An 18,314-nucleotide genomic window follows, 5' to 3' on the forward strand; every position below is an offset into this window, starting at 1 on the left:
CTCGAAGAAATGGTAGGTGAGGATGAGTCCCTAACTCCATGTGTGTGTGAAGAAATTGTGGATCATTTGGAAATACTATCAAAGTCATTTGATGGATATTTTGGAGACGAACTGAAAACATCTGAAGAATGGATTATGAATCCATTCTCCTTCAATTTGGATAATATGTCAGATGATGATGAATTGAAGGAAGACCTTATTGAACTGTGCACAAATCGAGTTCTTGAAATACAGTTTGAAAGCAAAACTTTGGAACAATATTGGTGCTTGGCAATGGACATGTTTCCAAGACTTTGTAAAAAGCACTAAATGTACTCACCCCATTCACGACGACATACTTATGTGAGTTTGGATTTAGTGCCCTTTTGTCAATCAAGACAATATCTAGAAATTGCTTGGGTGCACAGGCAGATTTGCAGGTTGCTATCAACAACAAAGTGCCATGCTTTTAAAACTTGTAAGAAATAAACAGGAACAAAAGAGTCATTAAATTTAAATTGGCTTATGAACATTTGAACAGTTCAAATTCAAAGAAATTTCATTTCATGCATGGATGAAAATTTATTTTTTTGCAAGCCATGTAGGGTTTATGCAACTTTTAGTTTGTTGCAATATTTTTTCTTTTCCAAATGTTTCGTTTTTGTTTACATATCATTAAAAACTAATTATAAAAATTTGTTTTGGCCACCTTCACCTTAAATAAACAATTTCTGTGAGGGGTGCGAGAACACATTAATATTTTTTAGGGGTGCGGGGCATAAAAAAGGTTGGGAACCACTGATCTAGAGTAACATCAATTATTCTTGTTGTCTTTTACATATGTATGTTTATGTACATTTATATATTTAAAAAAGAACTAAAAGAACAGAATAAGATAGTAAAACAAACAATATTTTATTACAGACTCAAACACACATAATAACACAACGTGTTTTGGTTTTGCATTAACAAACAACGTTCCAATACCTTGTTTCAAAAAATATAAAGTGCTAAAACAATATAAGTCTAAAAAGGAGAGAAACACTATTTGAAGATTAAACTAACTTCATTAGAAATACAGCCAAATTTCAAATATGAATATCACATGCATATACTGAAAGACATGAATAAAAGACTTAATACTGTGGCAACAAATATCATTTTTTTAAAAATAAACTAAGATGTATAATAATAAACAAAAAAAAAAATGTATAAGTACTGCACCACTCAGTAAATCTGCACAAGACAAAAATGAGAACTTGGTGGATGTCACTTATTTTGCAGTTTTTTAGTCTAACAAGCTGTATCTATTCACTTGATGAATCTAACTGGTCTACATAGGTGAGAGTAACTTAGGTCACAAATTTTACTTATAGTTTATTATAACAGTAAATCCAATACACAGTGTAAATGTTAAAATTTAAATTACTGTCATATTCCTGGATACTTAGTATCTGTACACATGCACAGTTAGCAATGAGTAGCACACTGAATTAATAGAGGTAAGAATTCATTTTAAACAGAAAATAATGTGGTACATTTTACTTTTTAAATTAGTGAAATCAAGATTAATTAATTTATCTTCCTGCCAAAGGAATATCGTTCCCATCTGAAATGACTAAAATATATTTCTAAAACAAATATTTTGGAAACAAAAATTACTACCAAAATCATGAGAACCACAAATCCTGAGAACCACTGTATAGTCTAGGAATGGGACAGAAATAAAGTGGTTTATAAACACAGACTTCTCAGGAAACTGTGTTATTTAATTTATATCAGAATTATTGAATTTGGTACAATATCTCTTGTTATTCAAAAGACACATTCATTTTTGCATTTAACTGTATGTAACACATAATTATTAAACCCAATATGCAAAAGTAGATCATCAACACTTATAAATTACTTGCCAACATATAACATTATTCAACACAAGCCTACATGTAGATGAAAGCATCAGACCTGACATATTGCTGTGAAGCAAGATGTGGCCATTTGTTTACCAATAATGAATACTGTTAGAAAATATTTGTTTTTGTCTAAAAAAGGTTTCACAGTCATTTTAATATTTAAGGCATACCTGATATTTCTGTTTGTAAAGGCAATGTTGTGGTTAGTAACCAACAGAAATAGCATTAAAAGCAAGAGTTAGTAGTCAAGTCTCATAATGGTTAGTAACATACAGAAACAGCATGAAAAACATGAATTAGCCTAATTTTGTAATGTTTAGCAACATAAAGAAAAAGCATGAAAAACATGAGTTAGACCAGTCTCATAGTGGTTAGTAACATAGAGAGACAACATGAAAAACAATCCAGTAAAGTTGTGGATATTGTTTAGTAACACACAGACACAGCATGAATAATTTTTAATACTGAATCAATATTATGCAAAGCCAGGTATTGCACATACTTGCAATGAAATATTTACTGTTTGGTTACAATGAATACTTTAAATTTTGTCAAGTTCAACTAAAACACAAAATGGTTTTATGTAGGTACAGCTAAAATAAACAGTTTGTCCAATCTTACTTAATAATAATAAAAATCACTGAACAGCTATTAAAAAGTTTTGGTAATTTCTCCATTTTAAGAATAAACAAAAATTAAGCAGGTGACAAAACTATTTTTTTTATATGTAATAAAATATTACTGCTAGGTGCTGTCAACTTTTCTAAAGTACAAATAATTACCTTCTAAATAGAAAAGCAAATATCATGCTACAAAAATTGTTATAATCTAAGCAATAAATCCAACTACACAGTCCAAGACTTTTACATTTTTTTGTGAGTAGTACCAGAGAGTAAGCCTGGCATGGTTTAGTGGATAGAACACTCAACTCACAATCTGGGAGTCACGGGTTTGAATCCCTGTCACTGAGCTAAACATCTGAAGAAATTTGCTAAAAATTTTGATTTGTTAGCTAGGGATTAAGACAATTCTGAATGAGAAACACTGACATACATAAGATTCCAACATATTATAACACATACATTATTTGTTCCTGTCGAGTTACCTGATATCATTTATTAAATCAACTATTATTTTGTATTTCCTTTACTGGCAATGAGGAAATAAAAAAATTGCAGTTTGTGTCTTTTGTTAAATATAAATTAAACACACGTTACAAATTCTAAATACTTTTTAATCACATGTTAGAGACACACAAATTACCCATAATCCTTGAAGTGTATGTATCAACAATATTTTTGTCTTTATACAGCTGCAACTTTAATAACCGTGCTCTAATGTCATCTTTATTGTTCTAATGCTTTACAAAAAAAAAAATTTTCTTTTTTAAATCAAATGTCAAAAAAAATTATGTTCAAACACTCATCTAAAAGTTTGTTTAGATCTAGATTATTGTGGATAACAAATTTTACTTACTGCCACAAATGATTTAACATGTTAATAGATAGGATGTTTTATCATTTGTTTTACTTCCACTGTAAGTTACATAATAAACTTCAGAGCACAAATTTGAGCCAAACTGCAAAAATACTTTCAATTCCCACAAATCAATAAACCAAAAGTGCATAAAGCACAAGATGTATGCAGCAAGTTTACAATTTTGGTCAACTATCTACACTACTAATTATTAATTACCATAAAGAAAATAATTGTTTATCTGTACACCTTAAACAGTGACACTCGTACAATTATCTTAACTTCAAACAGAAAAGCTATTTCAAATGTTACTTTACAGGGACTGTGATATAAAAAGAGCACCAGATCTAAGTGAAGACAAACAAGTGTGTGTGAATAAAAGAGAAAAAATATTTTCTAATTATATCTTTTCTTACTAAAAGTTTGTTAAATTGTTTTTTCCAAAATTGAGAAAGATTATAACAATTTATGCTTGATCTGATATCAGAGATGACATTTTATTAAAGTTTTAATTTTCCATTTCAGTATTATGTCACTAGAACTGCTTTAATCAAGAAAATAATGTTTTAGAACTAAATAGGCTTTTAAAGTTAAAAATACATAACCTACAACTTTTCTTATAAATAGATAGCAGTTCATATATAAGTATCTAATGAGAAACAAGATGCACTTAAAAGATATATGTTTATTCTGTAAAATCATGAGTCACTACTGTGAGATAATTATAAATTACACACTTTCCTTTTAAACATTACTTACATATTGCTGTAGCTTTTACTAGGTTACCTTAATAATAGTATAAAAAATTAATATATGAATATACACGTGTGTGTGTGTATGTATATGTGAGCATTCTTAATTAAACATTCTATCTCAGTTTGTGAAATGAAAATAAATATTTCTTCAAAGAAGTTTGTCCCAGTTAAAATCATCATCCTCTTCATCCTCTTCACAGGTGGTAATCTTTTGAGGTGAGGTCAAGGTGGAGATACCAGCAGAATGGATGGTAGTTTGAGAACTCAACTGAGAAATAAGAAACAATGTTAACTACTTATATATTTAAAAAATGGCTAGTATGGGTAGAGAAAGCACTAGTGGAGGAGAGAACAACGTTTCAACCTTCTTCGGTCATTATGAACCTGACGATGACTGAAGAAGGTTGAAAATATTGTTTGCTCCTCTACTAGTGCTTTCTCTACCCATACAAGTCATTTTTAAATATATAATTTTCTCTGCAAGTGGGTTTTCTCGTTATCATGGATTAATGTTAACTACTTATAATCATATTTAATCAGAAAACGTTCTTCCTAATAAACACTTTTAACAGTGGAAAACCTATGTTGTAACAAATGTTTACAAGGCACTTCCCTAAAAGTAGTTATGAAAGAATATTTTACAAATCTGTTAAGAGTAAATCATGAAAACGTTTTACCTATATGCATGGTGAAACCTAGAAAATTATTTGGAGGTTTATAATTGACTATACACTTTACTTCTTAATTAATAACACTTGAGTTTTATACAACTATTTTTATTCTGATTAGGCAACTAACTTGAGATTCTTACTTATACCTCATCAAAACAATGCATTAAACAATATCAAGCAGAATGAAAAATATAAAACTCTTTGATAATATATGTATAGAAATTGGCTTTAATAAATTCAAAGAATGAGTTATAAATTTTATTTACGTAAAATGACAGATCAATCTGTGGAAGAGGCTGGACAATTAGCATACAAAACTAAACATGATAGTTAGCTTGGAGGTTAAAATATTATCTGAAAATGAAACTAAAAGACTCTTCAAAGTCCATACAAATCAAATACATTCCCCAAACCATAAACTTATATTGATTAGTCAAACAGACAATATAATCAAAAATAACTATTAAAGTAATAAATATATAATGTCAAAAAATATATGATATTAATTTTACAAAAGTGTCAAAGTGAATAACAAATATTCACATGAGATTATTGTAGCAAAATAACCACTAATGATAAAACATGACAATTTTATAAAGCCATTATTTAGTTATTTTCTCATTAACAATGCTTTTATCAACAAAAACTACATGTTTAATGCTTCATTCTGTTGTCCCTCAAGACAATGAACAAATATTATTTGTCTATGACTTGCATTAAATACCTCTGAAATAGAAATACAAGAAAAGTTGCTGTTCTCTGAAGAAAGTGTGCCCTCTGTGCTGACATTATCTTTAGGCACAAACTGTGTTACAGGAACTTGATTGTGTTCACCAAGAAGGCCTAACAAAAAAAGAACTAGACTAAAACCACAAATTTGATTTATAATGTAAAAATCATTAATTTCATTAAAAATGTAATTCACAAGAAAAAACTAAAATTTCAATAACATTGAATGAAAGTGTTTGCTATTTACAGTACATGTTCAACAAATGTTGTATTAAGTTATACTACATAATTTATATGGTCAGTGACAGGTGGCTTCTTTAAATGTCTTTTGTCAGAACATTCTATCCCTAAACAGGAAAACACAGGAAAAGGCTGCCATTTTTATTCATTTACCAAGAAGTTGCTTAGCAACAACTTTTAGCAAATTATTGAGGTAAGTGTTGCTAAACCATGGTACAAAATGGATGATGGGTTCCAATGACAGTGTTTACAATCTAGTGGTAACTGCTAATTTGGGATTTTATAAAACTACTGAGAATTTCTTTCTTGGAACCAGTCCAACTAGACAAGTTCCTGGTTATCCTTTATAGCTACACTGCTTCTGGTGAAGCCTTTGCATTTAACATACAACTTGCCAGGTTTCATTCGTTCATGGAATTTGAACATAAAAATTTCAAACATTATGAAAATAGGTGTTACTTTTTACAATTTTTGCAAAATTTCAAATAAAATTTTGCTCAAAATTAGACAAATAAGTTTCTTATCTTCATGATTATTTTAATACTGTTATAAGCTTTTTATGAATTACTTGTTAAAGCTAAAGTTTGGTTAAAAAACTTCTATTTATTTAAGATCAGTAAGATGCTTTGTCTTACAGATGGGTTGCATTTGGTTCTTAGTTTTGCTATTCATGGTCAGAAACAACACTTTTCAACAGAAGTATTCAAGAATTTGATTTATTTGGTTAATAACAACTTTGTGTTTCAGTTTTCTTTTTTTATGCACTGATTAAACAACACCGCTACATATTGCAGCTAGAGATATTAAAGATTTAATAAAGTTTTGAAGTTATTTCATCAAACAAAATAAAACACATAAATAGTTTTATAACTAAAACAAGCATCCTATGAAGAATACAATAACAATAAGCAAGGTACAATCTCTAGTCTGAATATACAGTGATTAATTCACATACATGGCCTTTTGAAAAAATACATGTGTATTATTAAAAATTTTTTATTTTTCAACGGCAAATGTCAACACATTATTAGCTATATGGATATTTGAATGATGGTTGTATGCATTCAGACCTGGTACTTTACTATGGCATATTTATGCAAGCTCCTTTTGCAGTTAGAAGTTCAAGTAGAAGATAATATTTTCTATCTCTAAAAACCAAATGTGCCACTAATATACATTTAACCATTGCCATTAACTTCACTACAGTATTCTAAATAATGTATTAAACTATACTTACCAGAGGTTCCAGTGACTAAAATACCTGCTGGTACTCCAGGAACACAACTGAAAGAAGGGTTGAAAGACCCGAGGCCAGCCTGTTCATAAAGTGTGTTAAGGGAAGTGACAAGTTCAGCAAACTGTTCTTGTGTCAAACCCCAAAACACAGGTTCCATCATTTTCATACTTTCCAGAACACCTATAAAAGCAAAAACACATAATAATCTGAAATAATACACTGAGAGTTTCTAACATACACTTCTTAACCTTTAAGATTGTTTCAATCCATATAATGAGAAGCAAATAAGAAATAAGTAAAAAAAATTAAAGCAAGCAAACAAGTTTTCTTTTAGTCATAAATTTATACACATAATTCAAAATTTATAATTTCTTGTGAAGTACTAGTTCTTAAAATTTTAGGCATGGCTTATGTTGAGTCTAAATCCAAAACATAAATTTCAAACAACAGGTACAAACAAGGCTTAATGCTTTAACAGTTGTATCAATTATATTTGGGACTGCTTAGATTCATTAAAAAATATAAGTAATCTTTGAAGTAGTGAATTTTTACTTCATTTCAATGCAAAATCATGGAAAATTATATATTTAATGCCTTAGGCACCATGACAAGTAATTATACATTTATTATATGGAAGGACACACATGATCATGACTGTTGTAGCTGGATATAGCATATCCTTGGGCTAAAAAACTTCAATTACTTTCTGATAAACATTCTCAACTAGATTACAGCAGCTGTCTGCTTTAATTTATTTTTACCGTTATTTCAAAAGCTCAACCAGTTTAAAACAGTTCGTAGGCTATTGTCCAACTGTTTGATTCATCCATTTATATGGTCAAAATATGTTCCTTTGAGTCATGATATACATTTTGGAGGAACAATTCCAAGAGAAAGTTACTGATCTTGTTCCTAAAAAAGTTAAAATAACATATGGAGCATGTTCATTTAAAAATTTATTTGTATTGGTGTAATTTATTCCAACCTTTGTCTCAAAAGCCCACCCAATTTACAACAGTTGCAATGTTTATGGTATAATTATTTAAATTATCACATTTAAATGCCTTAAAATATATATTTTTGTCAATATTCTAGATGTTACTTGGGTTATTCAAAGATGTAGATACTTTTTTCAGAAAAAAATATACTTATCTTTCTATACAATAAAATAAACTATTATCTTACACCTCTGCCAGGAAGCTTCTTGTATATGGCATTAGCTTTAAATGAAGCTCTCACCCTAAACATATTAATGTTAGCTTAAAATGTTATCATCAATGAAGTATATCTTTCCACCAAAACCAGGAATCTCCATAAGCACTAGCAGTTGAACAGAAGCTTATTCTTGTTTGGAGTAGCTATTTTGGCTTTCTAATTTAGTCAAATTCAGTAATTTATTTAGGGAAGTCTTTCTTAATTTATATTTGGGAGCAGGCTTAGCCTATATTTTTTTTATGTATTTCAGATATAAAGCTTCTAATACCAAGGTTCTAATGTCTCCTTAATTTCCTCAATGATAGGATATATCTCTTTTAGGGACTCTTTCTTTTCTCGAGTCTTATGATACTCTTTGACATGCCCATATGCACCACCTTCAGTAGATTCTGACCAATCAGTGCATGTATATCCAGAGAGTCACTGCCTTTCTTTTACCTCTTGTTTACCCCACACAACATTGGGCATTCCTCTTTCCCCATCTCAACAGCATCTACTTAAGGTCCCCATGGTTCAGCAGTAAATTTGAGAGCTTATATGTTTACATATACAGAATTTCAAACTGATGGTAAGCACAGCAGACATGGTACATTTGTAGCTTTTTTCTTGATTACAACCAAACTTAGGTATTGGTTTACAGGTTTTTAAGTCAGGTATAGTTTTTGGACACCTGATTCATTTCCACAACCTGGTCTACAAAGACGTAGATTTTCTATATTTACCTTCTCAAAATGTTGTCTGCTCAGCAGGCTTAATACAAGCTCTCTGATCTGTCTTGCCTTCTTATAATGACCTATTAAAACACCTCCACTGTCATTTTTTGCTATCCACCCACATGGAGGCACTGACCATTGCTAATATTCCTTACCTAAGATGTTGCAGATGGGGATGAAGAACATCCTCAAAACATTTGATTGTCTCACATTACTTACAACACACCATAATTTCTACAGAAAAGGACATAGTTTCCCATTGAATGATGTCCCATCAGGTTACTCTCTCCTTCAAGTTCAAGTGGATGATATAATCCATGGGTTTTCCATTTCTGACACAATGATTGGAGAAAGAAACTCATTTTGCAATTTTTTTCTTCATGACCCCACCAACATCTTATCAACATTAGATTTTAGGTGAATATATGTTTTGAAACTAATCTTTGCTGTACATAAAAATTCCTTTCAGAGAGATCCCTTTCTACACAATCTCCCCACTTCTGGTGTATTTCTTTTGTCTCATCAAAAAGGAGCCTTTGATTCAATGTTTGTGCTCGTGGGAATTACTTCTCACAGAGGATGTGTTACCTTCCTACTAGTGGAAGGATATAGTCGGGTGATAGTTACATCATAGGCTGACTCATTACAGGTTAACAAGTTTAGAGATAGGAGCTTTATTCAAGGTTTGTGGCACATACAAAAATCTTTATAACAGTGTATAGCTGGTCTTTGTTGTACAGAAAGTTAAATGTCTATTTAAAATACATTTTCAGGGAAAAAATATGTTAACATTTGGCACTAATCATGAGTTGCAACTATTCTGTAGCAAGGTATTATTTTGCTTGAAAACAATATTAATTTAATTTCAAAAGAAACCTGTAATGCCACATACAACATATTAATTTAAAGTTTCTTGATATCCACTGGTATTTAACTACAAAACCTCTTTCATGAGATATATATATCTCAATCTCTTCTCATCTGACACAACACAATCATAATAAAATTGTTCACTTACCCACCTTACATGAAACACTATAATTACTCAAAACATTTTTCAACCAATATCATTACAAGTGCAGGGCATTCATATCAATGACAAGCATTCTTGAAGGTAATATGTAGTTTGCCTATCCCATACCCCCAAAAATTCTTAATTTTTGAGTAGATTTCAAAGTAATTTTCCTATGACATTAAATGCTTTGAAGTAAATATCATTTGTTGCACATTGTACCTGCATCTTGGTGAGTTCCCATGAACTTGTTGGGTGGGACATTTCAGAAGTGCAATTTGGTATTTGGACATTTCTGACATTGTCAAAATATCTCAGTTATACCTCTTCTTAACTAGTTGCAAACTTTTAATTCATTTGATTACAGTTTTAGTGAATTGAGCAAATAACTGATAAAACTGAAATCTCAGTGCATTTGATCCTTCAGCTCTAACACTGATTTCATACCATCTTCTTAATGTGCATATAAATAAAATCATACTACAATATACATTATTTTACAAAACTTAAGTCATTGTAAGTCAGTTGGAAACATGGTAAAGGAGTGTTATGTCTGAAGACTTAAAGGTAAATTACATGTATCACTTAATTTGTTGAAACTAGCTTTCATATCTTATCACGACAGAATATAAAATTTACAAAAGTTTCTTTATTTCATTTGAAAATAAGCTGTTTTCAAATACTAGTCCTAACTCAAAACTTTAATAACAGCAGAAAATAAGAGTTTGAAAGGTCTTTTAATCCAACAACTTTCAAGTTCACTCCTAATGAAGAAAGGTCTATCTTCTGAAAATATTCTAGTTACTTTTTTATCAATTTATTTACTTTTAATATCTTATACATTATTTTATTAATATTGACAGCAGTGAGACATTATCTTATCTTGGTTAATTTATAGTGAACTTTTTAAGCTGCATGTCAACAAATCTTAAAGACAAATTTTCACATGTGAATATTTCTCTCTTCTAGCTGAGTTTCAGCATGCTTAGTTAGTTACGTTTCTTTGCTTTACCCAAAATGAAAAAGGAAATAAGCTGTTTAAAACTGAAATGAATTGATGTCATGGTTTAAAAACTTCTATATTTCATCATTCCAGCAACTTCAAGCAAACTTTTCAAAATATTCATAATTTTGTTTTATATTTAGTTAGTTAACATCTTTTTAAACAGAATGTGAAAGGTTGTAAACTTGTATTTATCCTCTATTCTAGATAAAGGTTATATATCTGCAGTTATTTAGCAGAGCCACATGCTTGCTTGACCCTGTTACTGCATAATTCCTCTGGGATGTGGGTTACACACAAGTTATTAAGAGCTTAAGGTTTATCTTTTTGGAACTTTAACAAGAATTCCCTGATGCAGGTAGTCTAGGATCTTTTGCCCTTACTTGCTCTCTGGTTCCAATGGTCAAAGTAGCTCTAAGTACACTTGGAAGCTAGCAAGCTTGAGAAAAACCCAGGACAACATTTTCCCTTTTTTTTTTTCCCAAGATTTTTATTTGTGTTGTATATGTTTGTACTCATTTGATTTATTTCTCTGCAAACATTTCCTGAATCAGAAGTGTATTGGTGATACTTACAACCTACTTGTAGGACATTATATATATATACCATGTAAGAGCACAATTTTAACCCTTAATAGTGCAATAAATATTGGTCATGTAAGATTATTGTGTATAAAAATTGGTATAAGCTTATAGTAAATTTTTTCCAAGTTTTTTAGCATTAAACTGTGTTTCTGAATATATATATTTTTTTTCTATTACAATTGAAAAATGAAATCAAACAAAATTCAATGAGCTTTAACATGAAACAAAAAATTATAAATATTTTATCCAGGTGAGTTGTAGACAGACTTTTCTTACCATGAGACTGAGTAATATTTATATTTTGAAATTTTCCATTTTCAACAGTTTTCATTCCTCCTTTCAAGTCTTCTGTGTTCTGTGACAGGTTATTTATATTGAGCAGATTTTTACTAAATCCTGGAATGAAGAAGCACACTTTTCATTAAAATTAACACAAATAACAAATTTAATATGAAGAAATAAAGTACACAGAACATTTCTCAAAAAGAATAAAATGAAATAATTTAGGATTTCTCTTCCTTCCACTAATTTGTATTTATGACTAAAATACAGGGTGTTCAGAAAGTCACTGTGCAGTTTTGTCTGTTAATAAATATAAAAGTGCACAGTGACTTTCCGAACACCCTGTATATAACATTTCAGGCAAGTTATGAAGAGCTTTCTGTTTCACCTTCTTAAACAAATTTTAAAGTGATCAGAAATATTGCACTTAAATTATTAATAGTTACATCTGTTTAAGAGCTATTCTATGAAAGCACATTTTTCTACTAACAATCATGTTCTATTACAGAGCAGTTTCTCTTATACAGCTGAAAATTTAAAATGAAAGTAATAACCTTCAAACAGGTTATTACAAATTCAGTTATATATTTTCCATATACCAAGTAAAATAAACTATCTAAAAAAACTAAAATTTAATTTAATTTTAGTATTCTGCAGTGTTATTTAAAGTTTATTTAATAGCAGTATACTATATAATCACAACTGAAATCTCAGAAAGTCCATCACTAAAATGAAGACAGTATTGGAAACAGTCAGTGTAATAATATTAAAATGTTCCAAAATGATCAGTGAAGTCTTTATAAACATCTGTACTACCACATGACAAAAAACTTTGGAAACGAAGATGACCTAAGAAGGTTGAACACCTTCTGTTCTCCCATTTCCAGAAATTCTCTTCCCTAGTTATTTCCTGCCTTTTCCGTTCCCTTCATCTAGACCATCCACCATGTTCCTTTGTTCTGCCAGATTGAAATTTCCATTTTGTTCTTTGTGCCCCATCTAGTTCTCACTTTGAACCCATTACAATGTGTTTTGTGTAGCAATTTTCCCTCATGACTTATTACCTCCCTTCCTGGCATGGGTAACTGTTGTTATGATATTTGTGTCACAAATGTTCCCAGCATCAATTACCATTTGTCATATATTATCTGCTATCTATACTGGGCCTTCCTTTCTAGGACATCCTCTGCTCTGGAAGGTTTGTTAGCCTATTACTCTAATTCCTAACTTTCCTTTTTCTCACTTGTACTCCTGCACAGATCTGAATCATCTACATTATCTAGTTCATTCTCTTTTGTGTTCTATGTCTCATACTGACTCTTTTCATGGTTCTTGTTCCTGTCTATTTGTTCCATGAATTTCCTCTGTTTCTCATAATTTTTCATGTATTACGTTCACCGATTGGGTTTGTCAAGTCATATGGCTGGTGGATTCGGCATGTTCCTCGAAGATTACCATCTATGTAATATTTCTTTCCACTAAATTCCTCATCAATACATGTCTTTAGCTGCTCAATACTGCTGTATCTCTTGATGACAAGAAACTCACTTGAAGTAAAAAATATATTCTTAAGGCAGCTTGTATGGGTATTAGAACGTTAACTAAAATAAAGTACAGAACAACATTTCAACCTTCTAAGGTCATCTTCAGGTTAACAAAGAGAGTTTGCAACTGACCGTTGCTGGGCACATATCTTAGGGACGAGTGTAAACTGATACAAGATTGTAGGGGTGTTGCAGTTAGATGGTAGGTTATTAATTAGTATGGGTATAAAGGTGTTCCTTTATATTTGTTTAATTTTGGTTTGAGTTGTTGTATAAGTAGGGCTTCTTTGATTTTGTATTTATGTATGTTTGTTTCCCTACTTAGTATCTGGGCATTTTCTACAGTTATGTTGTGTTTATTTGATTTGCAGTGTTTAAAAATGTGTGAGTTTTTTTTTGTTCTCTGAATCTGGTTTCCATTTTTCTGCTTGTTTCTCCAATATAGAAGTCACGGCAGTTATTGCATTATCTTTTATAAATAATGTTGGTGTTGTGTTTGTTAGTGTAGTTTTTACATAGTATGGAATTTAAGTTTTGTACTTGGTTTTTGAATAAATTTGGTGTTTACTGAAATGTTGTGTTTTGTTACAAGTTTTTTCCAAAGCTGGTTATATTTTTGCTGATGTCTGGAAATATATGGTATGTAGCAGTGTAAGGTTTTGTAGTTTATTGTATCTCAGGATTTATTTTTGTTTGTGTTGTTGATCTAGATGTGTGTGTGTATGAAAATTTGGAGAAAATTTGTTAATGTTGATGAATTGTTTTATTTTGTTGATTTCATTGTTAATTTTATCAGGTGAGCATAGTTTTGTAGTTGTGTGTTTTTTTTTTTTTTTAATATGTTGAGTTTTTGTTTTGTTTCATGTGCTGAATCCCAAGGAATGTATAGTCCAATATGGCTGATTTTTCTGTGGATTTCTGTTTTGAATTGTGTATCAGTTCTAGTGATCTTGAAGTTCAGAAATGCTATCTAGTTAGTTTTTTTGTGTTCACAGGTGAAATTAATGTGGAGTCAATGTGGTTGAAAAAACTAAGTGTGTGTTCTGTAGATGTGAATCCAGCAACTGTATCATTAACATATCTGTACCAGTATAGTGGTGGGTGTAAGGCTGAATTTATTGTTTGAGATACAATATGTGTCATGAAAATGTTGGTTAGAACTGGCGACACAGAATTGGCTACATTTAAGCCATTTATTTATAGGTTGTTTTTGTTATTAAACATAAAGTTAGTTTTGGTGGTAGTGAATTCTATACAAGTTGCTAATTGGTTGCTGGGGATGTGTATCAGTGGGTTGGAGTGTTAGATATAAAGTTCTAAAGCTATCTTGCATGCTTTGGTAGTTGAGACTTCTGTGAAGAGGGAGATTACATCAAAACTGGCCATTAAGACTATGGTTTAGTCAATCAACTTTACATTTATTCATTTATTCTAATGGTCATTTGCAAACTCTCTTTGTTAACCTGATGATGACCTAAGAAGGTCAAAACATTTTTCTGCACTTTATTTTATTTAATTAATGTTCTACGCCCACATCAGCTGTCTTGAGAATACATAATAAAAAATAAACAATATTTGGCTAAACATAATAGACAAACTCACTTAAACTAAAGCCTGTGCTTCTGCAACAGATATTGTTAAACTTAAGACCAGGGAAATAGTGTCATAAACATTGTCGACTTATGGCAGGAATTTTATCATCTGTCATATTAAATCTGGAATTCATATAAACAAAATGGAGTCAGAAAAAAAAAACATTTCTAAAACAAATGAGTATAAACAAAGGAAATCAAACATAAGATGTTGAAACTGATATAAGTAGGTTATCAAGGAATGTTTTCTAATAGATGACATCTTGTGTACAATTTTAACTAGCTATTTTATGTTTTTATTTGGTATACTTGTATACAGAACTTCTCATAAAAGTCACAATTTATAAATGTCAATGCATTTAAATGTTTTCTGTTTCTATTTCTTTATTTCTCTTACCATTAAAAATTCTTTTGTGTTTTATTATGAAATCCAGCTTATAACATACCACAACAATAATTACCAAGATTGAAGACCATTAGAAATAAAGGAATAATTCATCTACTTAAATATAGAGCTTAGTATAAATATTATTTTTATATCCCTTTCTTTTCATGAGGAATCTTTACCTTTACTTAGAGCAGAATATGGAATTATAATAAGGAATATATTTTACCTTCCATTCCAAGTCCGTAAGCTGATTTGTACATAGTCAAGAGTGACTCGGTTCGATCCAAAGAAGGCATTGAAGATGAATATAAAAGTGGTTCACTTATCTTTTTAAAAGTCTGTAAATAACAACCACAATTAGTAAAAATATTACCAAAAACAATTTATTTATCCATTTTGTTGAATTTCATGCAAAGCTACTCCACATTTATCTGCACTAGTTATCCTTCATTTTGAAGTGATAACTAAAGGTGATGGTAGCTATTCAACACCATGTACCACCAAATCTTGAGCTGCTCTTCACCAATGAAGAGTGGGATGGACCAGACATTATACCTTCATGGCCAAAAGGGCAAACATGTTAAACAACAAATTTCAATCCTACAACTACAAATTAAGATGAAACCTAGCTATTATAAGAAAAACACACAAAATCAATGGTGTAAGATGAAATATTGGCCCAAAAAGTTATGGTTAGATCAAGATAACACACTAAAATACATGTCAAATGCATAACAATGTTTTTAAGAACCACAAAAAATCAAACTGTTTATAGCTTCTTGCTGCACATTAATGATATTAGTTGACTGGATAAACTCACATCTGTTTATTTAATCCAATTAAATATAATCTTAGAATCCTTCACTGTTCACATACAGTGAAGGGTCTGTGTAAAATATATGAAGATGTGTGTTCTGAAAATGACTCACCATCCTTCTCAAAATTTTTCAAAAATGGGAATAATGTGTTTGAAAATAGAATGTGTAATTCTGACCATCAGAATGATTATGAGCAATGATCGAAAAGTAGTTCTAAAGGCAACATCAGATTTGAGTCATTTTATGAAGTCAGTTTAGCCCTTGGTAGTTTAGTGATTCATACAGCAACATGTAAATTTATTAGAATATTATATTTCTCCTGTGGCTTTGGCTTGTGTCTATTTATAAAATCTTTTGGAGTTTTAAGTGTTGAAAAAGCATCAACATACACAAATTTTTTATTTTCCTCACTTTGTTCAAAACTAATTGGCTACACCTAAGTTGAGAACAACACATTGTTGTAAATTAGCAAGTACAGTAGAATTTTGTGAGTTGCTCAAGATAAGTTATCTAAATACTTGGTAGTGTAGTACTGTCACATGTAATTCACTGTACCAATCATTACTGACAAAACTGAGACTTTCAGAATCTATATTCTTCATCCACGCATTACATGTAGACCAGTGTTACAGGCAAACTGAACTTCAGGTCCCATACACACAAGAATTTATCAAGATATGCAAGACGTAACCTCCCATATACTGAACATACACTTCAAACTGTCCCATACTCAAGGCAAGCAAAACAACTTCACTTCAATTTCTGTGCCACAACAAACTTAATGGCATACAGTTTGCACGCAACTGTTAATCAATTTCTAACAGGTTTCATAAATGATAATAAATTTCACATGCCACTTGAAAGTACCATGTGATTAATCCTTTCACCTCAGATAGGTCAAGTGTCACAATCTTTTGCAATTACATTCAAAATTGAATTAAACTACTTTATTATCAATATATATATAAAACTTGACATCAGAATGTAGATACTAAATCAATTTTTATTATTTAAGTTTCAAGTTGTTAATTTTATAAGGAAATATTTTAAAACAAATTCTCAATCTCCTAGTATTGTAACTGCAACATGTATAAATATTCTTTTCTCTCTTCTCTAATTTTACCACCCCTTCAAGAAGTACACAATTTCATGTAAATTATACTCATTACAATTTTTTAATCATTCAGGCAAAGCATAGTTTGCATAGCCTTTAATATTATTTAGTTACAGAGCTACAAAACAGAAACTCAGACCCCTCTTTCTATGTTACAGAGCTACAAAAGAAACTCAGACCCCTCTTTCTATGTTACAGAGCTACAAACAGAAACTCAGACCCCTCTTTCTATGTTACAGCTACAAAACAGAAACTCAGACCCCTCTTTCTATGCTGTGAGCTACAAAACAGAAACTCAGGACCCCTCTTCTATGTTACAGAGCTACAAACAGAAACTCAGACCCCCTTTCTATGTTACAGAGCTCACAAAAAGAAACTCAGACTCTCTTTCTTTCTATGTTACAGAGCTACAAACAGAACTCAGACCCCTCTTTCTATGTTACAGAGCTACAAACAGAAACTCAGACCCCTCTTTCTATGTTACAGAGCTACAAAACAGAAACCAGACCCCTCTTTCTGTTACAGAGCTACAAAACAGAAACTCAGACCCCTCTTTCTATGTTACAGACAAAACAGAAACTCAGACCCTCTTTCTATGTTACAGAGCTACAAAACAGAAACTCAGGACCCTCTTTCTATGTTACAGAGTTACAAACAGAAACTCAGACCCTCTTTCTATGTTACAGAGCTACAAAATGAAACTCAGACCTCTTTCTATGTTACAGAGCTACAAACAGAAACTCAGACCCCTCTTTCTATGTTACAGAGCTACAAAAAAACAGAAACTCAGACCCCCTCTTTCTATGTTACAGAGCTACAAACAGAAATCAGACCCCTCTTTCTCTGCCCATCTGTCACATCCTATCTTTCAAAACATCCTAGTAGTTCCCTCCTATTTAGTGGAATTGCTGGACAAGACTCACTGAGACAATTCTCAGAACCAAAGTACCCACAAGAAATGACTTGACTTCCAAAATTTAGCAAAGCTAAGGAGTCTGGCCCTCCATGACCTAGACCTGAGAACATTGTCCCTGACACTTAGATGCCCA

The 18,314-nt window shown here is 30.9% G+C and overlaps 1 protein-coding gene across 1 annotated transcript; it reads right to left on the minus strand.

Moving 5' to 3' along the window:
- Positions 1-873: 873 nt before the first annotated feature.
- On the minus strand, positions 874-16,506 carry LOC143252760 (uncharacterized). Its single transcript, XM_076505402.1, has 5 exons — positions 15,560-16,506; positions 11,804-11,923; positions 7,001-7,180; positions 5,519-5,637; positions 874-4,391 (listed from the first exon to the last, which is right to left on the minus strand). The coding sequence occupies exons 1-5, from the start codon at positions 15,627-15,629 to the stop codon at positions 4,272-4,274; spliced, it is 609 nt and encodes a 202-aa protein (XP_076361517.1). The 5' UTR covers positions 15,630-16,506; the 3' UTR covers positions 874-4,271.
- Positions 16,507-18,314: the final 1,808 nt, after the last annotated feature.

This window comes from Tachypleus tridentatus, chromosome 1 (genome assembly GCF_004210375.1).
Source record: "Tachypleus tridentatus isolate NWPU-2018 chromosome 1, ASM421037v1, whole genome shotgun sequence".
Classification (NCBI taxonomy): Eukaryota; Metazoa; Arthropoda; class Merostomata; order Xiphosura; family Limulidae; genus Tachypleus; species Tachypleus tridentatus.

Bases quoted from the DNA above. Each gene is read 5' to 3' on its own strand.
- LOC143252760 (XM_076505402.1), bottom strand. From the start codon at position 15,629: ATGCCTTCTTTGGATCGAACCGAGTCACTCTTGACTATGTACAAATCA. The intron at 11,924-15,559 runs GTAAAATATATT...TCTTCATTCCAG, and splicing joins TTACGGACTTGGAATGGAAG to GATTTAGTAAAAATCTGCTC. The intron at 5,638-7,000 runs GTAAGTATAGTT...TTTTTTTGTTAG, and splicing joins TTTAGTCACTGGAACCTCTG to GCCTTCTTGGTGAACACAAT.